Genomic DNA, 24,293 nt, shown 5'->3' with positions numbered 1-24,293 from the left:
TCAACAGCCCTAGCTCGTGTGTGTTTTGCCAACTGTCAATGTCATTAGATTTTGATTTGAAATCTATTGACATCTCACATCTGTGATTGTCTGTGATATTTATTTACATAATTTTTTTGTTTTGTATTTTGTTTTTTAACTACCTTTAAATGAAGTAGAAAATATAATGAAATACAAGAATGTACAAACGTACATGTCACAGTTCGTTTGCCGGTCCAATTGAGGAGATACCAGGAGTTTATGTTGATAATTTTGAAAATGCCGGCAAAAAAATGGCTCGAGCTTACTTTTTGAGCCACTACCATCAAGACCATGTTCAGGTTTTTATCCTTTTATTTATCAAATAGCCGACGCCCGCGACTTCGTCCGCGTGCAACTCGATGTAAACTTTCAACCACCCCTATCCTACCCCTACCCTACCCCTACCCTACCCCTACCCTACCCCTAGCCTACCCCTACCCTTACCCTTACCCTACTCCTACCTACCCCTACCCTACTTTTCTGGTTGATTTTTTACACCTTGTGTCCGAAAAACCCAAATATTTTACGGAACCCTATTTTTTTCCAAATTAAAATTTAGCCTATGTTACTTGTGGATAATGTAGCTTTCGAATGGTGAAAGAATTTTTAAAATCGGTCCAGTAGTTTTTGAGCCTATTCATTACAATCAAACAAACAAACATACAAACAAAGTTTTCCTCTTTATAATATTAGTATAAACTAGCGGACGCCCGCGACTGTCCGTGTGGAATTCAGTTTTTAACGAATTCCGCGGGAACTATGGACTTTTCTGAGATTAAAAGTAGGCCATTTGTTAATCCAGAGTAAAATCTATTTCCATTCCATATTTCAGCGAAATCGCTTTAGTCGGGGGGCCCGAGGTGGGGGTTTAAAAGACCTATGTCCAGGTGACGTCAGATATTGGGGAACTTGTCTTCGCTGGCGAAGATGATATAGACTCTACCCATACCGTTCCCATATGCAGCATCATACTAAAATGCTTATCACCTTGTGGTACAATTTGGGCTTTGTTGTTTTATAAGCAGTGTTGATTATGTAGTCGCTAGACTACAACTACTACTACTAAAGTGTAACTACTAATGCATAAAGCATGAGTACAGTTCCACGCACAACGGCCAAACACTTGGCTAAGTGCGGAAACGGCCCAGAAGAAAGAAGAAAGAAGAAGAATGAGTACAGTTCAATAGCTCAACAGTAAGAGTGGTCGGACTCATCACTGAGGGGTGGTGGTTCGATCCCCGCCCCGTTGGACTATTGTCGTACCCACTCCTAGCACAGTCTTTCCCGACTAGTTGGAAGGGAAAGGGTATATGGATCATATTTAAAAATATGGCAAATATTCTTTTTTTTTAAAAAAAAAAGTGACAGTTGCCTTATGACATCCATAGTACATAATATTATCATCAAACGAGGCCAACTTTCAAGAGCAAAAAGAACCCCGCCCGCACCATGCTATCTGAAAAACACTTTACTTCAAAATATATCAATATAGGAAATAATTAAAAATTACAGGGATTGCAAGACATATCTCTATTGGAAACATTGGAGAAGACCAAAGCTTGCATATACACAAGTGAACTGACCTCTGTCATTATTAATTATGAAAAAAAACATCCAAACCTGATGAAATATGTAAGAGCTTTGAAAACAGGTGACATATTTTGATTATATTTGTAAAATAAAAAAAAAATTCGAAATTTTTATTTCAATTAAGCTTTTGAAGGTCAGGTATATGTCAAAAATATAATTTAACCTAATGGTGGTAATAATATACGAAAACTTAAAATTAAAGTTACGAGGGTTCCAAACGCGCCTTGGTCCGAGAAAAGCAAACAACAAACTCAGCCAAGGCTGAGTTTGTTGTTTTTTGTATTTACCAAAAAACAACAAACTCAGCCTTGTTGTTTGTTGTTCTTTGTATTTACCACCATTTTACAAACTTATTTAAAACTAAGCACACAGTCGTATAATACAGTTTAATACTGAGCTTTTTTATCAGTTATATACACCAATGTCACTCCAATATTGAAATACTACAGAGATACCAGGACCTAGTATTCCGCACAATACTAAACGCCCCCTGGTTCACCAAAACAGCAGACCTGCATGAGTATCTTGAAATGCCGACTGTCAAGGAAGAAATAACAAAGAATGCCATAAAACACAAAAGCAGACTACAAGAACACACATACAATACAATAGTCTTGCCAAATTGCTTATCACGCCTGGTAAGACCAAAAGGCTAAAGCGATCCACTGTGGATGAATTATGTGGTGGACAGTAATACCCAAAAAAGGACCAAAACACGAAGAGTCGCTTAATGGAGTGACATTATCTGCTATGAAAAATTCAGTTTATAGTCAAGCGACTGATCATTGATAGATGTAACTGAACACAAAAAAAAAATATATACTCACTAACACTATAATAAGACTACTAAAAGGTTGAGTTTAATGAAGTCAATACAAGTATCATCATCATCATCATTATCAGCCGATGGACGTCCACTGCTGGACATCCTCTTGCATGGACTTCAAACAAAACGGTCTCAAGCCGCCAGCATCCGGCAGCTCCCTGCAACCCGCTTGATGTCTTCTGTCCACCTAGTGGGGGGTCTACCAACACTGCATGGTGCAAGGTCGCCATTCCAGCACCTTGGAACCCCGACGTCCACCGGCTCTTCGAACTATGTGGCCTGCCCATTGCCAATTACCTCTATAAACAAGTATTAAGTAAAATTTGTGAGGTACTGTATAATCTCTGGATCTACTCTTTTGTACCAATTTTTTAAATCTTTTATCAATAAAAAGCCACATTATTTCCGAGTGACACAGGCTATATTTTATCTTTGCATTCCCTTGGTTACGGGAACTATGCAGGTGAAACTGGACATGTATTATAAGCATATTATTTATAACTAGCGGAAGCCCGCGACTTCGTCCGCGTAAATTTCGATGTCAACTTTACTACTACCCCTACCCTATCCTACCCCTACCAACCACTACCCCAACCCTACCCAAGCCCTATATCTACCCTACCCTACCCTACCCCTACCCCCACCCTACCCTAAACCTACTCCTACCCTACCCCTACCTTACCTACACCCTACCCCCATCCTACGCCTACCCTCCCCGTACCCTATCCCTTTCCTACCCCTATCCTACCTGTACCCCTATCTCACGCTTATCCTACCCCTACCCTACCACTTCCCTATCCTACCCGTACATCTACCCTACCACTACCCTACCTCTACCCCTACCCTGCCACTACCCTAAACCCGGCCCTAAACCTACCCTACCCCTACACTACCCCTACGCTTCCCTACCCGTACCCTACCCTACCCTTTAACTTCTCTATCTTACTCCTACCCTTAGCAAACCACCAGTCCTTCGAGAGTGGTGGTATGACCAAGAGAAATAAAGACTTCTATGCTAATAATATAAAGAGGTAAAGTTCGTGTGGTTGTAGGAGGTAATCTCTGGATCTACTGGAAAATTGTTTTACCAATAGAAAGCTACGTTATTTGCGAGTGTCATAGGCTATGTTTGATCCCCATATTCACACGGGAACTACGTAAATGAAAGCGCCGGGCGTCATATAGCAGGATTTCTGCGTCTTTTAGAAATTATGTATTATCTCCGAAACTATTTAAGTAATTAACATACTGTAAAGGGCAAATCTTATCTCCATAATATCCTTGTGATTATTAAATAATTTATTTTAGTAAGGATTAAAGTTTAGTTGTATAAATAATGACGTAAACCTAAGTATATAAAATTAATAATTTTTAAAACACAAAAGGTACTATATCTGCTAATATATAGAAGATAGATATATAATGTCGCGGACTTTTTTGTAGAACTTTTAAAGATACATAAAGTCTTCATACATTAATTTCAATTTTACACAATAGTTAAGGCAGCGCATGCGAATAAGTCTGTTTAAGAGGATTTTCAGTCCGACCTGTATGACAAAAACTGTGATAACTCGGCTAATATATATGATAAAAATATAAAATATAGCCTATAGCACTCCCCGATAATGTATCATTCTACTGGTGAAAGAATTTTTAAAATCGGACCAGTAGTTCCGAAGATTACCCCATTTAAAAAATGTGACAAACTTACAAACTTTACCTCTTTATAATATTAGTATAGACTATAACAGACATCTCACAAGCCAATTCAGGGGTAAAATATAGCTTATGTTGCTCGCTGATGATGTATGTATGCTGTGATTAGTGAACGAATTTTTCAAATTGATCCAGTAGATTCTGTATTTTTGTGCTATATAAAGGTTTAATGTACTAATTTAATCAACATAATGGCAAAATTTTTTGATGGTTTCCGTGGCACAGTGGTATGTGAGGTAGATTTACAAGACGGAGGTCCTGGGTTTGATCCCCGGCTGGGATGAATGAGGTTTTCTTAATTAGTCCAGGTCTGGCTGGTGGGAGGCTTCGGCCGTGGTAACCACCCTACCGACAAAGATATACCGCCAAGAGATTTAGCGTTCCAGTACAATGTCATGTAGAAACCGAAAAGAGTGGATTTTCATCCTCTTCCTAATATGTTAACCCACTTCCATCTTAGATTGCATCATCACTTACCATCAGGTGAGATTGTAATTAAGGGCTAACTTGTAAAGAATAAAAAAAAACATCCTGATTGTTTGCAGGCTCATCAGTAATAACTTTGCCGTCAACAGAAAACTATGCAGAAACTTTGTTAACAGTGACCCTCATCCATGCAGGCCATTGTGCAGGGTCCACCATGTTTCTATTTACACTGGATTCCAAAAAAATACTATACACAGGGGACTTTAGAACCAATACCAGTGACCTCCCCAAGTATACTGCATTGCATGAAAATGGTGCACCTATTAAATTGAATGCTCTGTTCATAGATACAACATTCATTGACGTTGATTATGAGTACTTTCCGAAACGCTCTGAATGCATTGATGAATTGGTATTCAATGTTAAGAAGTGGTTGAATCGGGGTGAATTGAATGCAATTGCAATACATACGAGTGCTAAGTATGGTTATGAGTTTGTATTCAATGATATATACAAGCAATTGGGTGTAAAGGTGTATGTTGATGAGGGTATTTGGAGATTATATAGGTAAGTATTGGTAGTTTTTAATCCCCGACCACAGATAAATCCTACTAATATTATAAACGCGAAAGTTTGTATGGATGTTCGCATGTTTGTTACTCTTTAACGCCGCTACTACTGAAGCGATTTGGCTAAAATTTGGAATGGAAATGGATTTTACTCTGGATTAACACATAGGCTACTTTTTATCCCGAAAAAATCCATGGTTTCCCGAGATTTGCGAAAACTAATGATTTTAATGATATGAATGTTTGTTACTCTTTCACGCCTCGACTACTGAACCGAATTAGTTGAAATTTGGTATTGAGATATATTATAGCCTGGATTAACACATAGGCTACTTTTTATCTCGGAATAATCCTTGTTTCCCGAGGGATTTGTGAAAAAACTAAATTCCACGCGGACGAAGTTGCGGGCGTCCGCTAGTCAATAATATACAGATGGAGCATACGGAACACGACGGTGTTGTAGCCGCTCCAAATACAAAATTCTAAAACGAATACATTCTCGAGTCAGTACGACACGAAGCGTCGCATCTGTAACTTTCAATATTATTCAAGTAAAATGGCGTCTTATTGGCGTTTTTAAATATTTTAAAAACTGTTCTCAAAAACTAAAGAAATAAGATGATAAAAATAATTATATATTAATAAGAATATAAAAATAATTTACCTAATAATTGTTGTTAGTGCTAAATTTTGAAATACAAATTATGAAAATAGTTTGTATATGGTTGTCAAGGAGACATGGGGAAGAACAACCGAATGTCTGCAAATATACTCGAGTGGGGTCTCAAATGAAAGCGCACTGAAAGAGAATATTGATGACTTGATCGAGAGTGTAATTAATAAATTCATGAACTTCGGGAGTTTTTAAAATTTTCAATTTCATGTTATTAAGGTTCCTAACCTCAAATGAAAAAAAAGGTTACTTCGTTGTCTGTCTCTCTGTCTGTCAAGACCTTTTTTCTCAGGAACACGTGGATGTCTCAAGCTGAAAGTCTTATCAATCAATTTACTGTCTATTAGCTGTAAAAAAATCAAATTTCTAAGCCAACACAAGCAGTTTATAGCTTGTAGTCGTCCGCTAATAACGGGTTTTGCGACATGGCTCGAGGGTGCTGATTACTGAACTGATTTTGATGCGGTTGAACGAGTGATTCACCAACCAAACGAGTGATTCACGTAAAATTTGTTAGGATTTTGTGTAAATTGGTTGAAGTATGATGACGATATTTGAAAGTAATAAAAAGTGATAAGTTGAATCAAAGTCAATGTGTTTCGTCAACGCCGTGAAGTTTATTTTGTACTAGAAGACGTCGCGCGGTTTCATCCGCGTGGTTCCCGTTCCCGTAAGAATACGAAAATAATATATAGCCTATAGCCTTCCTCTATAAATGGGCTATCTAACACTGAAAGAATTTTTCACATCGGACCAGTAATGCCTGAGATTTGCGCGTTCAAGCAAACAAATAAACTCTTCAGTTTTATAATATTATTGTTTCTATAATTATCATATTAATTTCAGCACTATACCAAAATTGGTACCCGGAGTGACGAATAATCTAAACGAAACAAGAATACATTTATGTACAAACAAAAATGAACGTACTACCCACAAACTTTGCATTGGCGACGAGGGAAAAAAATTCTTATACATCCACCTGTCGGCTATGAAATGGTACCAATTGTCGGAAAACAGTTCCTCAGTCAACTTCGTGACGCCGTCGCGTTTGGACGTGTGCTTCGCTACACACTGCAGTAGAAAAGAGATATATGACTTCGTTAAATACTTGTCACCACGAAAAATCGTCGGATTCCCAAATAGATATGTAGAATTAGCTGATAAGAAGACGAGTGAATTGAAATTCGAACGGGATATCAAAAAGAGGAGGGTAGACGAAAAAGTTGATGAGAATCTATTGAGAGCCATGATGGATTGATTGTTTTAATGACGATTTTATGCCCGAAGGGAATGGGTGTGTTGGTAATATTGGTTGGGCTTGCTGGTGGGAGGCTTCGGCCGTGGCTAGTTACCACCCTACCGGCAAAGACGTACCGCCAAGCGATTTAGCGTTCCGGTACGATGCCGTGTAGAAACCGAAAGAGGTGTGGATTTTCATCCTCCTCCAAACAAGTTAGCCCGCTTCCATCATAGACTGCATCATCACTTACCATCAGGTGAGATTGTAGTCAAGGGCTAACTTGTAAAGAATAAAAAAATAAAAAATAAAAATTTAAAAAATATTGCAAATAACGACAAAAAAATGTGATAGTTATTATAATTTTTTATTCGATAAGTGATAGTGGTAAATATTCAAATGTAATACACAATTTATACTGAAATATATGTAATTTTATATTTAAATAACGTTTAATTTGTATAATAATTTCTTTCTATTCTCTATTAAGAGCCGTGATAGCCCAGCGGATATGACCTCTGCCTCCGATTCCAAGGTTATTGGTTCGAATCCGGTTCGGGGCATGCACCTCCAACTTTTCAGTTATGTGCATTTTAGGAAATTAAATATCACGTGTCTCAAACGGTGAAGGAAAATATCGCGAGGAAACCTGCATTTTTTTTTTATTCTTTACAAGTTAGCCCTTGACTACAATCTCACCTGATGGTAAGTGATGATGCAGTCTAAGATGGAAGCGGGATAACTTGTTAGGAGGAGAATGAAAATCCACACCCCTTTTCGGTTACTTCACGATATCGTACCGGAACGCTAAATCGCTTGGCGGTACGTCTTTATCGGTAGGGTGGTAACTAGCCACGGCCAAAGCCTCCAGCCAGCCACCAGCCAGACCTGGACCAATTAAGAAAATCTCAATCGGCCCAGCCGGGGATCGAACCCAGGACCTCCGTTTTGTAAATCCACCGCGCATACCACTGCGCCACGGAGGCCGTCAAAAATTTACCAGAGAGTTTTCTTAATTCTCTGCGTGTGTGAAGTCTGCCAATCCGCATTGGGCCAGCGTGGTGGACTATTGGCCTAACCCCTCTCATTGTGAGAGGAGACTCGTGCTCAGCAGTGAGCCGAATATGGATTGATAATGATAATGATTATCTATGGGTAAACCGGTAACGTAACGGACGTTAAAAATGCGTTCAAATATAATATGGAGTTAAATGAAGGTCTGTTTTCAACGCCTGAAATTGTAAATGCAGCAACACTGCTCGAAAAAAGCGTCTAATAAACAAAATATAATCGAGTAAAAAAAATATCCTTCCCTACCTTACATGTATGGAGTTGGAGGTACCCTAAAAAAAATATTTTTCAAGATTCTATTTTACGACTTTGTTCACATTTTGAATGTACATACTCTTGCTACTTAACAGCTTTCTAGTAAAAACAGTCTCTGCGCTAAACCGCGGACAGACCAGTGGCGTGCATAAGGTGTTTAATTAGGGTATGCACTATAAGTAAAGATTGGAAAATTCCTTGTCCAACTATGTATTTTGTGGTCCAACATAGGTTTGTATTGAGTTCTTAGGGTAGGCAGTCCTTTTCCGCCACTGGGACAGACAGACGGAAATGGCGAAACTATAAGGGTTCCTTGTGGACTACGGGACCCTAATAAGGCAGAACAAGGCATTTTATTACCGAATTATAAAAAAAAAACATTAACTTCTCTAATTAACTCAAGTGAGCATAATTAGTAGTTACGTACCTATAATTAAATGGATTTTAACGTTGTAGCAAAGGTTACGAGTAATGAATATTAATTGAACATGCAGTGTACAACGTATAAGTTTGTTCTAATGGTGGTATTGTGCACCATTATTTTTGCCAGTGAGTATATTTATTCTTAACGTTGAATGATTTGTATATGAATAACTAATTTGGCACGTTTTTAAATGTACACTATGAACAAAACTCAGCAATAAAGGCTTTTTATTTTATTTATTATTTAGTATACACAAACACTAGAAAAGGTATTGAAGCAGTCTTGAAAATTTGAAGTAGATAATTTATTTTGGTAAACATAAAATTGATTCAAAGGGTGCCAAATACCTACCCATATTCGATTAAAAAGTAAAGTGAAAGACGTAGGAAAAATAACAAAACAGTTGAAATGGAACAGGGCAGGACATAACAAGAAGACCAAATGACAATTGGATTAGTGTAAAAACATCGTGGTGCCCAAGGGATGCAAAAAGAAAAAGAGGAAGACCGATTAGTAGATGGAAAGACGATCTGATTGCCTTTGAACGTACATACTGGACCCGATCAGCAATGGAAAGGACACAATGGAAGAAGGGGGAGGCCTTTGCCTAGCAGTGGGATGAAATTTAACTATATACTTAGCATGTAATAAATATTATGTAATTTAGATTGTAAAAGGCTTAAATAAATAAATAAATAAATTTATTTTGATAGGAAATAATAACAAGATACAAATAAAGAGCTTTCTCTAACGGCAGCATATCCTCTTTTTCAGATGCAAAAAAGAAGAAAAGTGAACATCGTTTTAATCGTACTAGGTAATTAGCTTAGGAATTAATAATACGTAATTTTGCAAAACCAATTACTTAAATTTATTTTTACACGCTTCAATTATATTAGCTTCCCTTGTAACTATGTATGTAAGAAAATTTTATATGACCCACTTCCCGGTCTTCGGTTTAATGTTCTCTCATTTATTTATTACTTCTTTTTTTTTAAATTTTTAACAATATAAGTATAAAATACAAAACATTATTAAAAATTTATAAAAAAAATTCACCCTCCCGCTGCGGGACATTTGAGTGCCCAAGCAACCGGTGGTCAGGGCTCCAGAGTGAGGAACCTCCTCACAATACGCGCCGTCTCAAGAATCACTGCCTTTTGTATCCGACTCTTGATCCAACAGTTAAGCGAAAGCTTCTTAAGGTGTTGGTCGAAGCTTTTCGCTATAAGACCATTGACTGAAACAACTATCGGAACAATAATAGTTGACTCAACATTCCACATGGCGGTAATCTCGTGAGCAAGGTCCAAGTATTTTGATACTTTTTCCTTTTCGGCTTTAACCAGATTAACGTCATGTGGAACTGTAATATCAACAATTATTGCACGACGCACTGACCGATCGACTAGCACTATATCAGGTCTATTGGCTACAATATACCTGTCAGTGATAATCGTTCGGTCCCAGTAGAGCAATGCACTGCTATTTTCAAGAACTGACGCTGGGTCGTACCTATAGTAAGGCATCTCAAAATCGATAAGGTCATATTGAAGAGCAAGCTGTTGGTGGATTATCTTGGCTACTTGATTATGTCTGTGCAAGTATTCGCCGTTAGCAAGGTGAGAACACCCGGACACAATATGCCTGAGGGACTCCCCAGGACGATGACACGCTCGACAGATGTCTAGAGTGCCATCTTTCATAATGTGTTTCCGGTAGTTTCTCGTCTTTATAACTTCGTCCATAATTGCACAGACAAAACCCTCGGTTTCCCCAAAGAGGTCACCGAATTGCAACCAAGATACAGATGTTATTTGATCTACATCCGGCCCAGTAAGGGCCTTGTAGAATCGTCCATGCAACTCCTTGCTCTTCCATATTGCCACACGATCTGAGTTACTAATTACTATAGGCTTGCGCCAGTTCTCTTTGCCTAGGGATAGCGGGGTAAGTCCCTTATCCACTGCAACGACATCCTGAAACATACTCACATTCATCTTGAGAAAATGATCTCTGAGATTGCACACCTCACGATTATGGAGGTTCTTGGCGTTTAAGAAGCCACGTCCTCCACACTTGCGTGGGATGTACAATCTCATTACAGATGAACGGGGGTGATGCATCCGGTATGACGTCAGCAGTTTGCGGACTTTACAGTCCAGGGAATCCAGTTCGATTAGGATGAAATTTTGCACACGCTCTGAGTTCTGACAGTACTTGACTAGAGAAGGAACGTCATTACAAATCCAATATGGCGGCCTCCCCAAGATGGTGAACTGGCTGTTTGAAATCTACCCCCATAATATGGATATTAAATGAAAGGGTTTGCTTTCAGGAATACGAAATTTATTTATTGTCAGGAATACAAAAAACAAAGTCATGTGACTTAAATCCAATATTTGTAATTTTTAGTTCGTTCTAAAAACGTGTTTTTTAGTTTTATACCGACTGGGCCGATTGAGATTTTTTTAATTGGTCTAGGTCTGGCTGGTAGGAGGCTTCGGCCGTGGCTAGTTACCACCCTACAAACTATTTAGCGTTCCGGTACGATGCCGTGTAGAAACCGTAAAGGGTGTGGATTTTCATCCTCCTCCTATCCTGTAAAGAATAAAAAAGAACGGTGATGACATGCATACTCGTCCTTGAGAATAATTCCTAATTCTCTACTAGACTATTAGCCTAATCCCGCTCATTCTGAGAGGATACTCGTGCTCAACAATGAGCAGATTAGGGGTTGTTATTGATGATGAAACTAAAGAGTTCCCGCGTGTACTATAACACCCTAACCTTACGCGGTTGAAGTTTTAATAAATAAATATGTTTTTCAGACCTGGAGAGATGAAGGATAGGATAAAGAAAGAGAAACGCCATGAAGAGAAGAAACATGGTACGTGTTACAAGCAGTGTTGCCAATTTTTGCGGAATTCCCCAAATAGTGGGGAATTTTAACTCAATTCAGCTGGCCTATTCACTAACATTGGTAGATGCATTTAGACACCTAATATAATTAACATAAAATCAATAATGTAATCTGTAAACGTTAACGAATCACTATGGCAAATACACTAGTTAGTTATTCATTCTTCAGATAAGGGCGTGGGTTCGAATACAGTCTGGGGCATCTCCAACTTTCAATTATGTGCAAATCTCGTATCTCAAACGGTGAAAGAAAAACATCGTGATGAAACCAGAGAATTTTCTTAATTCTCTGCGTGTGTGAAGTCTGCCAATCCGCATGGGGCCAGCCGTGGTAGACAATTTAAGTCCTCTAATGACTTAACACATCATCATTTCTTGTTCTGAATGCTTCAGGTGAGATATGGAAGCCGATAATGAGCGAAGCGTGGGTGAACAAGCACCGCACGCCGCACCACCCCGCGTGGATGGACTACTGCGAGCCGTACCACTGCAACGACTACCACCGCCCCGCCTGCGGACTCAACAACAACACCATGAGGTTCAGGTACAGTGAACGAAGCGTGGGTGAACAAGCACCGCACGCACCACCCCGCGTGGATGGACTACTGCGAGCCGTACCACTGCAACGACTACCACCGCCCCGCCTGCGGACTCAACAACAACACCATGAGGTTCAGGTACAGTGAACGAAGCGTGGGTGAACAAGCACCGCACGCACCACCCCGCGTGGATGGACTACTGCGAGCCGTACCACTGCAACGACTACCACCGCCCCGCCTGCGGACTCAACAACAACACCATGAGGTTCAGGTACAGTGAACGAAGCGTGGGTGAACAAGCACCGCACGCACCACCCCGCGTGGATGGACTACTGCGAGCCGTACCACTGCAACGACTACCACCGCCCCGCCTGCGGACTCAACAACAACACCATGAGGTTCAGGTACAGTGAACGAAGCGTGGGTGAACAAGCACCGCACGCCGCACCACCCCGCGTGGATGGACTACTGCGAGCCGTACCACTGCAACGACTACCACCGCCCCGCCTGCGGACTCAACAACAACACCATGAGGTTCAGGTACAGTGAACGAAGCGTGGGTGAACAAGCACCGCACGCACCACCCCGCGTGGATGGACTACTGCGAGCCGTACCACTGCAACGACTACCACCGCCCCGCCTGCGGACTCAACAACAACACCATGAGGTTCAGGTACAGTGAACGAAGCGTGGGTGACATAAGGTTCGATAGGTCAACTCACTAACTTTGGCGTATGTCAGTGGACATAGGTATACTTACGAAAATTACCAACTAGCTATTGTTAGTGATGCTAAAGTAAAGTGATTTCGTATTTTCTATTTATTTATTGATAACTGTGCCTATTCACTAAGTTTGAGTTAGGTATATATGTTTTTCGTACTTCAAAAACAATTATTATAGATCAAAGTTAGTGAATAGTCCGGCTGGTATCATCGTCCTTACTTTATGATAAGCAAATCACTGGCTTATTCCTACTCTGGTATGGCAAGCAGACCGCACACGACCACCCCAGTCAAGCGCCGGTGACAGACTGCTCCATTGCCCCCACTACCAATGTACATTGTAGTATTGTAGGTATCTATTTAGTATACACAAACACACATGTTCCATAGCGATAAAAATGACAATTTGTTTTTTTTTTCAGATGGTTCCAAAGTAGTTGTCATGTTATATTGAACAACTTGTGTTCAACCTACCTAGGAACTTTGAGTAAGTTGCTTTGTATGGAGGCATATCTTTTTGCAGTATTGTTCGATTTTTGTGATTCATTTTTGTTTCGACGGTATATTATTTATTTGGTCCAGTGACTGTTAAAGCATTTACACAATTACAATCTAAAAAAAACACAAACACAAGGCTCTGCACAATCAAGTCAAAGTAGACACGGCATGCTAAGAAATACATTTTACAGTAACAAGAAAAAGAAACATTTTACAACTACTATTTGAGTGTTATCTATACTTATAATAAATCTGTACAGATGTCAATTCTGTACATGAAATATATTTCCAAAATAACTATCAGGGGGTGATTAGTGATCGATACTGATGCCAAAAATGCAATCAGTAAAATTTTTGTCTTTCTGTCTGTCTGTATGTTCTTTATAGAAACAAAAACTACTGGATGGATTTTAACGAAACTTGGTACAATTATTCAACATACTCCTGGGCAGGTTATAGTATACTTTTCATTACGCTACGATCAATGGGAGCAGAGCAGTGAAGAGAAATGTTGAGAAAACGGGAGAAGTTACTCAATTTTTTAAGCTTCCTTCGCGTGTACAGCCTTAATGGTTAAAGCTACATAGAAATCATGTATGACGGAAATGTTCTCCTTAAAATTATCTATAAAAACACAACAGCATATATATGTCTATCTTTTATGGTTGACTGACAATAACACGTGTAACTCCCGATAGCTTAGCAGTTCGGAGCTTTCTGATTATATTTGTCTACTCTTATGTTTATAACACTCATCACTCATCCCTAATAAGAAAGTTAACATTATTATATATTCAATAAAAAAAGAATCATAAAAATCGGTAGAGAAACACCAAAGTTATACATGAAATACGCTAAGCCATCGCGCGTGAATACTAATTCATGCTATAGAGATTATTTTTGTGTAACGGTTGCCGCGCTCGACGCGACTCGCGGTAGGAGGAATAAATAAAGAAGTGCAGCCTTAATGAGTAGGGTAGGGGTAGGGGTAGGGTAAGGGTAGTGTAGGGTAAGGGTAGGGCAGGGGTAGGGTAGGGTAGGGGTAGGGTAGGGTTTAGGGTATGGGTAGGGTTGGGATAGGGTAGGGTAGGGGTAGGGTAGAGGTAGGTTAGGGTAGGGTAGGATAGGGGTAGTTGAAAGTTTACAACGACTATCACGCGGACGAAGTCGCGGGCGTCCGCTAGTATATAATATATTAAACAATACAAAAAATAAAATGGAATTTGTTATAAACAAAGAGTTACATTTTGAAGAAGAAAAATTAGTTTAGTAATCCGCAATCTTGGTCAAATTTTATTTTCATTAGGTAGAAAAGGTTTGGTACGTAAATACACATCATTAACAATCCATATTCGGATCACTGTTGAGCACGAGTCTCCACTTAAAATGAGAGGGGTTAGGCCAATACACCACGCTAACTCAATGTGGATTGGCAGACGTAACATACGTTAAGAATTAAGAAAATTCTCAAGCAGTAAAATTCGATGAACGAATGACAGCGTTGAGATTTTTCTGCGCACCTTTCATCGTGCGCCTCTGCCTGCTGCTCCTCGGCTGCGCACCTTTAAATTTTCGTGTGTTTAGACGTACCTATACATAGTGTATGCTGCGGGAAAACATACCCTATTTAGACAGTCGATCTGAAAGAGTGTTCATCCAAACTTTTTTTAATCTAGTACAACAATAATCAACAATTTAAGATCATTTAAAAAAAAAGTGTCAACTAACTTATTATTTAGTGCGATTTACCTTTTAGAATATGACGTAGTAAACCCAAGATACTGCGAAAAATATATAATGTTTTTGCGTGTTGGGTGTCCGTTGGTCTGTCCGGACAAGTTGGACCCGACTTGCGGCGTCAGCTCTTTGGACAATCAAGTTGTGATGTTTATAAATAAATGTGCCATGGAGAGAGCGAATTGTGAAAGGGAGAATTATGAAGGTGAGTTTTTATATAGAAAATGTTTACATATTTATTAACCCCTTTGCATGATAATTTAAGCCTTTACTAACCTCTAATGTATGTTTTCTGTCCCAAATAAATTAAAAAAAAATAATAATAAAAATAAAATAAAGCAAAGAATAAAGAATGATACAGAATGAGTCTTTACAAGCAGCGCTGGGAGGCCGGTGAATCCCTTAAAAAAAACAAAAGTGACGCATCTCCTTGACATTTTTGACGGCCTCCGTGGCGCAGTGGTATGCGCGGTGGATTTACAAAACGGAGGTCCTGGGTTCGATCCCCGGCTGGGCAGATTGAGATTTTTCTTAATTGGTCCAAGTCTGGTGGGAGGTTTCGGCCGTGGCTAGTTACCACCCTACCAGCAAAGAAGTACCGCCAAGCGATTTAGCGTTCCGGTACGATGCCGTGTAGAAACCGAAAGGGGTGTGGATTTTCATCCTCCTCCTAACAAGTTAGCCCGCTTCCATCTTAGACTGCATCATCACTTACCATCAGGTGAGATTGTAGTCAACGGCTAACTTGAAAACAATAAAAAAAAAGAAAACATCCCCATAAGTAAGTTTTAAGTTTTAGCCCAGTGGATATGACATCTGTCTCCAATTCCGGAGGGTGTGGGTTCGAATCTGGTCCGGGGCATACACCTCCAACTTTTCAGTTGTGTGCATTTTACGAAATTAAATATCACGTGTCTCAAACTGTGAAAGTAAACATCGTAAGGAAACCTGCATACCAGAGAATTTTCTTAATTCTCTACGTGTGTGAAGTCTGCCAATCCGCATTGGGCCGTGGTGGACTATTGGCCTAACCCCTCTCATTCTGAGAGGACACTCGAGCTCAGCAGTGAGCCGAATATGGGTTGATAATGATGATTCCCCTGTGTTTTTTTTAAATTAAGTAATTCTTTTTTTTTACAGAATTTATAGAAGTCGACATGAAAGTGTGCAAATCTGCAATTGAAAATATGTCAAAATAAAAACTGATCTACTTCTTTTACATATTTTTTTCTAATCGTAGACAGAAAAGTAAATGGACGTATTATAAAAACGATCCATCAAATTCCTTAATCGTTCGTTTCATGTAGGATGGTGCGGCTGACAGTCCGATTCACTCTTTTGCCGCGAAAATTTACCGCGATTTACGATAATAGTACTTATTATGAACATCAAACCGACGACTGTTACCCATGCTATCTGAAAATCCTTTAGAAATCAAAAGAGACAAGTTGGCTCGATATTCCGTAGACAAAATATGTAATAGACGCCGTTATAGAATCCGTATTGACTCAGAAATGAGGAGATCCGCAGAAGAACCAAAGTCACCGACATAGCTCAATGAGTTTCGAAGCTGAAGTGGCGATGGGCGGGGCACATAGATCGAAGAGCCGATGAACGGGGTCCCAAAGTGCTGGAATGGCGATCCCAACCAGGTGGACTGACGACATCAATCGAGTCGCAGGTATTCGCTGGATGCAGGCGGCTCAGGATCGTGATGTTTGGAAGTCCCTTTAAAAGGCCTATGTCCTGCAGTAGAATTCTCCCAAAAATGAGAATAACTTATGTATGAACGCAGAGAATTAAGAAAATTCTCTGCGTGTGTGAAGTCTGCGATTTTGTCAGCGTGGTGGACTATTGGCCTAACCCCTCTCATTCTGAGAGGAGACTCGAGCTCAGCATTGAGCCGATTATGGGTTGTTAATGAGTATCTTTTATCTTATAACGGCTGGCCAATAAGTTGTCTATTCACATTTCTGTCTACGCTTCCAATTTTAATTTTCTTTTGTTTATATTTACGGTTGGTTCATTTTAATAAGTGATTATCGAATCGTATAATGCTAGTATTACATTGAAAGAGTAAATGCTTGTGTTTCATTATGAAAGTTGTGTTATTTATGTTATTTGGTAAGATTTTTGCTTTTTAACGACTTCTTAGCAATCCTAGATTAGCTTACGAGTAAAATCTTTTTAAGCAATTATTGCTAAAGGCATCCCATCTCGAGGGGCACCATAGACGATAGAGGAACAATAAAATGTAAAACCGGCCAAGTGCGTGTCGGGCCACGCGCAGAGTAAGGTTCCGTAGATTAAGTTAGCACTTTAATTCCCTATGTAATGCACAAAATACCGATAACCATACCCAACACCATGGGATAGACGATGAAACATTCATCCTCACTTTGCATGTAAGGAAGGAACCCAAAAAAAATTTTTTTTTCAAATTTTTTTTTCCATTATACGACGAAATTATACATATCCATATCACAGAAAACATATGTACAAGTTCATACTAAAGGACATGGCCGATTTTTGTATGAGTTACTAATTTCAATTTACACAAATGATATTTGGTATTTTATAATGCTAAAAATTGGTATATTAAATTACTATAAATATTAAACTCGCAGAAGTTGTCATTACAACAGACTAGACTTAAACATGTCATGTTTATTTCGCGCGAAACGTCCGCTCCTATGTACTATGTTGCATTGCAAAATGGTGAACCGCGCTGGCTCGCTGACCGCTGACCGTCGTAGACTCGTCTTCCAAATAATGACGAGCTGTAGGTATTGCAAGATTTATAAGTAAGAATATATTTATATTTATTTATAGTATAAATAAATAATTATTCTGATAGTAAAGCACTTATGACGCTTCACAATATCATACAGATGTTGAGAATTATTATGGTAACCTGACATGGATTAAGTAATGGTAGGCCACATTTTTATCGAATTATTCAGAATCGTACACCGAGAAAAATATCCACCGCTGAAAATGTGACCCACTAAAACCACTAAAATGTATATACAAAATAGGCCTGAAGTTCTGATCTGGTGGTAGATAGGTGTATTAGTAGTGGCTAATTATTGAGACGACGAGACGTATCCCCAAGCGATTTAGCGGTGTAGTACGTTACCTACCTGTAGATCTCTATGTGGCAAAAAAAAGGTAGGTACATCTTCGTTTATTATTATCTACTAGCGGACGCCCGCGACTTCGTCCGCGTAAATTTCGATGTCAACTTTACTACTACCCCTACCCTACCCTTCCCCTACCCCTACCCTACCACTACCCCAACCCTACCCAACCCCTACATCTACCCTACCCCCATCCTACCCCTACCCTACCCCAAACCTACCCCTACCCTACCCCTACCTTACCTACACCCTATCCCTTTCCTACCCCTATCACACCCGTACCCCTATCTCACGCCTATCCTACCCCTACCCTACCACTTCCCTATCCTACCCATACCTCTACCCTACCACTACCCTACCTCTACCCCTACCTTACCACTACCCTAAACCCGGCCCTAAATCTACCCTACCCCTACACTACTCCTACGCTTCCCTACCCGTACCCTACCCTACCCTGTAACTTCTCTATCTTACTCCTACCCTTAGCACATTCACACGGGAACGGGAACTACGTAAATGAAAGCGCCGGGCGTCATATAGCGGAATTTCTGCGTCTTTTAGAAATTTTGTATTATCTCCGAAACTATTTAAGTAATTAACATACTGTAACGGGCAAATCTTATCTCCATAATATCCTTGTGATTATTAAATAATTTATTTTAATAAGGATTAAAGTTTAGTTGTATAAATAATGACGTAAACCTAAGTATATAAAATTAATAATTTTTAAAACACAAAAGGTACTATATCTGCTAATATATAGAAGATAGATATATGGTGCCGCGGACTTTTTTGTAGAACTTTTAAAGGTACATAAAAACTCCATACATTAATTTCAATTTTACACAATAGTTAAGGCAGCGCATGCGATTAAGTCTGTTTAAGAGGAGTTCAGTCCGACCTGTATGACAAAAACTGTGATAACTCGGCTAATATATATGATACCAATATAAAATATAGCCTATAGCACTCCCCGATAATGTAGCATTCTACTGGTGAAAGAATTTTTAAAATCAGACCAGTAGTTCCGAAGATTACCCCATTTAAAAAATGTGACAAACTTACAAACTTACAAACTTTACCTCTTTATAATATTAGTATAGATATATATGATACCATATAAAATATAGCCTATAGCACTCCCCGATAATGTAGCATTCTACTGGTGAAAGAATTTTTAAAATCAGACCAGTAGTTCCGAAGATTACCCCATTTAAAAAATGTGACAAACTTACAAACTTACAAACTTTACCTCTTTATAATATTAGTATAGATAAAGCCTACCTACAAATAATTGTTACATGTTTAGCAGTACAGTGCTAAAATACCTATGAGCTTGTTTAAATCAGATTATTTTTTTAAAAGGTTTTATAGTGCTTCATTAATAACATGAATTGGTTGCTCTCTATATAACCAGACGTATAAACATATAAAAAAATTGATGTGTATGTAGTTATTTACACGATACTACACCTAAGTCCTTTAGGCATGGTATGGATTTTATTTTGATTACTAGCTGACGCCGCGCGGTTTCATCCGCCTGGTTCCCGTTCCCGTAAGAATACGGGGATTATATATATGCCATAACCTTCCTCGATAAATGGGCTATCTAACACTGAAAGAATTTTTCAAATCGGACCAGTAGTTCTTAAAATTAGCGCGAGTATTCTTTGGACAGAAGCATTGGATGTGGACGAATTCATATTGCAATCTTTTTATTTTTAAATAAAAACTGAGAAGTTCAGAGAGGTTAAGAATTATGTGTTAATTCATCTTTCTATTTTTATTATATAAATACACTTGCTAAGTACGTGTAAACGCAATGTCATTTTTCGGCCATGTCCTTTTATCTTTCTAATTTTAACAAACTCTGAACCATTTTGTGACGTCATAAAACAGTTGAAATATATACCATCATGGTCAAAAGGCGTTTTGTCAAAAAAATATTTAAAAACTGAAAATTTCATGTAATCACGTCTCAGAAAAATAGGATATTTTTTTTTCAATCTAGTAGAACGTTAATGAACAATTTAACACCAAATAATAAAAGTGTCAACTAGCCTATTATAGTTTAGCAAGTTCTTTGATGACACTCCCATGATATGCGGGCGACGGGGGAAAGACTGCGCGGGTGTGAAATCGTGCGTGCGGGGAAGTGAGGTGCATCAGTCGTGGGTTTTTTCATTCATTGCTACACGCCCACCGGCCCGCGCGGACCATAGGGAGTGTTATGAAAGAAGTTGCCAAGCTATAGACGAATAGTCCAGCGGGGATCGAACCACCACCTCTCGGAGATTTACCGACCACTTTACCACTAAGCTATTGAGGCTGAACTAATAAATATGAATTGTTTCTATTTCAAAGTTGTTCAATGTCTATTCGAATCGAGTTTTAAAAGGACCTTGGCCTCGAATCAAAAAGAAAGAATACAAGTATTGAGACAGAAATTGCAAGAAAAGATCCATTCGAAAAGAATCTCTGACTCAATTCATCCGTTTGATAAACACGATTCTTCATACGAATGGGATTATAATACAAATGATTTACCAATAACACCTATAGATAAATATATCGGAAAAAATACTAAAAACTACAAAAGAGTGCTAACTACAAAGTTTGCTAGCAAAAAAGGCGGAAACTTCAAAAGTGCACTCCCTACAATCAAGATTCCAAGCAAAGATGGTTATGCCATAGACAATTTCCAAGATGGCGGATTAAAAAAAAACCTGTCACACAGTCGTTTGCGTTCAAAAATAAGAATAAAGGGGATTATTAAGAAACCTTTGGAAATATTTTATAGACGAGCGTTTAATTATGATATTGTTGATTCCGAATGGGTGCACTGTCAAGATATTATTACGCCATTTTTAACTGGAGCCAAACTTAATATAAGCAGTCCTAAAGTAATGAATCAAAAGGATCCAACAGTTTTGAGGTAAGTTTTTTTAAGTGTAGAGGGTAGTAATATACATAAGCATGTTACCGACTTAGACTAATTACATAAGGATATGTCTCGATAGACGTTAGCCTCCTGTCAAAGTTTAAGATCAACAATATATCAGCCAACCGTACTATAATGTATTGTACTATATTATTGTATTGTACTATATTTCGGGTCTGCGTACTATTTACTGTTGAAAAAATATATAGTACGCAAAAATACTATATTTTCAATACTGATATCTAACAAACAAAATTTTCATTTTAAATCTATAAGGACATTACTTTTCGATAGATGCAATAGCGTCTACGGTCTAGCCTATCCAAACTTGTCTATGTATCTGAGTTCCAATCATAAGACAAACGAACCGAATATGGGTTGATAATGACCAGTCCTTATGTAATTAGTCTGCGGTTACCACAATTGGGAAAAAAAGCCGGACAAGTGTGATATGTCAATAAATGGCAAAAACTGCGCATTTCGATTGAAGATTATCTTCAATCGAAATGCGCAGTTTTTGCCGAGCTTTACCCGAATTTTAGACCCTGTTAATAAAGATTTAATTACAATTTTATAATTTCGAGATTTTTTCTTATTCTTATGCTAAATTTCAGTGATTATTATTATAGATCCGTGATAGCCCAGTGGATATGACCTCTGCCTCCAATACCGGTGGGCGTAGGATCGAAGTTAAGATAGTAGTGGGGCCCCATTTTTTAATTGCACCAAGACCCTTGGTTACCTAGCTACGACACTGTCCCTAAGACCGGAGATTTAGGGGTAAATCTTCTGTGTTTTCCAGACTCATTTCCCTTCTGAAGGTGGACACATCATCGTACAGCAGAGAAGACATCTACTCCATACTCTATCAGATCAGCAATTTGAATCTTCGCTTCTTCAGATGGGACGTCAGCTCTATGAAAATGCTGTTCAATGTTATCATAAAAGGTGATTAATTGACCCCCTACTAGTGGCGTAAGTAACCAAGCTGGTGCAAATAAAAAAATGGGGACCTCCAATACTTGGTTAGGTTTTATCAAGTAAAAATATTAAATATTTATACAAATACATAAAAATGCTAAGTTATCAGCCCCTGTAGCTACGTCGATTCTCTTTCTACGATCGCAAACGCTTCGAAAACTAGAAAAATGTATGGGAATGACAGTTCTTGATCACGTGACCTGTCGATAGCAAATGTCATTCACATACATTTTTCCAATTTTCCAAGCGTTTGTGATTGTAGAAGAAAGAGAATCGACGTGCCACTTGGCTACTCTTTTTCGTTTTCGATAATTTCTAAGTTCAGTTCAATCGCGATTTTCTGGTAAGGTTCGCCGGGCCCCTGAGCTTGAGGGCCCAGGGCACTGCACCGCCTGGACCCTGATTAGCTACGTCATTGCCCCTCATTTAACAATTATAAGTCTGTCGTGTCTGTGGCATCGTAACTTCCGAATCGATTTTGATTTTGTTCACTTTTTTGTTTAAAATGTGAATTAGTTCTTATTTCAATTTCTGAATTTCAAGATGACTGTCAGAAAATTAACTACATATTTTTTTACAACTTCCTCAATATGGGTATCAAATGAGCTTGACCAGTAGCAAACACTATGAAAATTTTTAAAGGCGGATCAGTCATTGTACCCTGGCGAAAATGAAGGAAAACGTATTTTTTAACTTATTTATACAAATCTATGAATTTACTTTAATTCTTTTAAATAATATTCATTCTCTCCCAAGAAATGCAACACTATTATGGGTAATAATGGCGGATTGATGACGTTTTCAATGCACTAGTCGATTTGAAGTTTGCTGTCAATTGTCATGTCGTAGTTGCTGGCGCCATCTTGGTATAACTCAAAAACTTAGGTTTTAATTTTATTTATTTCTTTTTATTTAGTTAGATTTATTTACTTATTTAGATTTAATAAAATCCTTGTATTATTTAAATATAATGATACGGGGTACAAGAGAGGACCTGAAATGAACCATCTCCTTTAAGATTGCCACACCACAAAATGGCGAATTACCTAATTTTTTTCCACATGGGTATCAATTTAAATGGTTTCACAACTTTACAGATACACTATAATTTCCACGATTACATACAAAAGATTTTAAATCCAAAATGACCGCCATCACAAAATTTGAAATGAATCGGGGGGTTTTTAATTTTTAATTTATTTGTTTAAGAGAAAAGACATACTTTTGGCAGTCTGAAGAAAGGTCTTCGCCAAATGTTCCACAAATGGCACCTGGACTTCAGCAATAGTACTGCTCTGTTGCGTCAATCGAGGATTTTCCGACCGCCCTGCGTGAATAGTGCCACTTTTGACGGTAAGTCACCATCAGGAATTCAGCTTGTAGGTAAATCCTACTAGTATTATAAACGCGAAAGTTTGTATGGATGTTTGGATGTTTGTTACTTTTTAACACCGGAAATGGATTTTATTCTAGATTAACACAGGCTTACTGTTTTTTTTTACTTTTAGGCGACTGTTCTAATTCTTTGTACACTTCTGGACTGAGCTTGTTTTTTTTTCTTTTCAGTTTTTTTATACTTTATGCAGTCGGGCTTTTTTTATTTGTTTAATTAACTTATTTATTTTTTATTGCAGGCTCCACGAAATCACCAAGAATAACGATATATCCAAAGAGAACAGAAGCAACCACTCCTTGCGAGGACTACGATGAAGACTGCAGAAATTGAAGATTCTTTTGTAATACAAAGGTTTCAAAACCTGAAAGCAATTTTATTTTCAACCTATCGATAGCAAACTTTCTTCGTCTCTTGCAATCAATTGGAACAAACATTTATCGTGGATTATCTAAAGAGGTGATAGCCTAGTGGATACCTCCTCTGCTTTTCGGAGGGCGTAGGTTCGAATCCGGTCTGGGGCATGCACCTTCAACTTCAGTGTGCATTTAAAAAAAATCTCAAATGGTGAAGGAAAACCATTCTGAGAAAACCTGCATACTTGAGAA

General features: G+C 38.5%; 2 protein-coding genes across 5 annotated transcripts; both read left to right on the top strand.

The window, feature by feature from the left end:
* The first annotated feature begins 62 nt into the window (after window positions 1-62).
* Window positions 63-13,482, top strand: LOC128198023 (protein artemis-like). Of its 3 annotated transcripts, XM_052890432.1 has the most exons (5): window positions 63-320; window positions 1,534-1,672; window positions 9,586-9,628; window positions 11,643-11,701; window positions 12,127-13,482. In XM_052890432.1, the coding sequence occupies exons 1-5, from the start codon at window positions 180-182 to the stop codon at window positions 12,417-12,419; spliced, it is 675 nt and encodes a 224-aa protein (XP_052746392.1). In that variant the 5' UTR covers window positions 63-179; the 3' UTR covers window positions 12,420-13,482. The 3 variants fall into 3 exon arrangements, with proteins under 3 accessions (XP_052746392.1, XP_052746391.1, XP_052746393.1); XM_052890431.1 differs by lacking the exons at window positions 9,586-9,628; window positions 11,643-11,701; window positions 12,127-13,482 and adding exons at window positions 4,699-5,146; window positions 6,668-8,939 and having other exon boundaries at window positions 72-320; XM_052890433.1 differs by lacking the exons at window positions 63-320; window positions 1,534-1,672 and adding an exon at window positions 7,081-8,936.
* LOC112050691 (uncharacterized) lies at window positions 12,825-24,055 on the top strand. Of its 2 annotated transcripts, XM_052890425.1 has the most exons (7): window positions 12,825-12,945; window positions 13,418-13,482; window positions 15,250-15,435; window positions 20,735-21,305; window positions 22,114-22,259; window positions 23,502-23,645; window positions 23,927-24,055. In XM_052890425.1, the coding sequence occupies exons 1-7, from the start codon at window positions 12,866-12,868 to the stop codon at window positions 24,016-24,018; spliced, it is 1,284 nt and encodes a 427-aa protein (XP_052746385.1). In that variant the 5' UTR covers window positions 12,825-12,865; the 3' UTR covers window positions 24,019-24,055. The 2 variants fall into 2 exon arrangements, with proteins under 2 accessions (XP_052746385.1, XP_052746386.1); XM_052890426.1 differs by lacking the exon at window positions 15,250-15,435.
* The last annotated feature ends 238 nt before the right edge of the window (window positions 24,056-24,293 follow it).

This window comes from Bicyclus anynana, chromosome 27 (assembly GCF_947172395.1).
Source record: "Bicyclus anynana chromosome 27, ilBicAnyn1.1, whole genome shotgun sequence".
Classification (NCBI taxonomy): domain Eukaryota; kingdom Metazoa; phylum Arthropoda; class Insecta; order Lepidoptera; family Nymphalidae; genus Bicyclus; species Bicyclus anynana.
The sequence above is the reverse complement of the archived record's forward strand: the minus strand, read 5'-3'. Positions and strand labels throughout refer to the sequence as shown.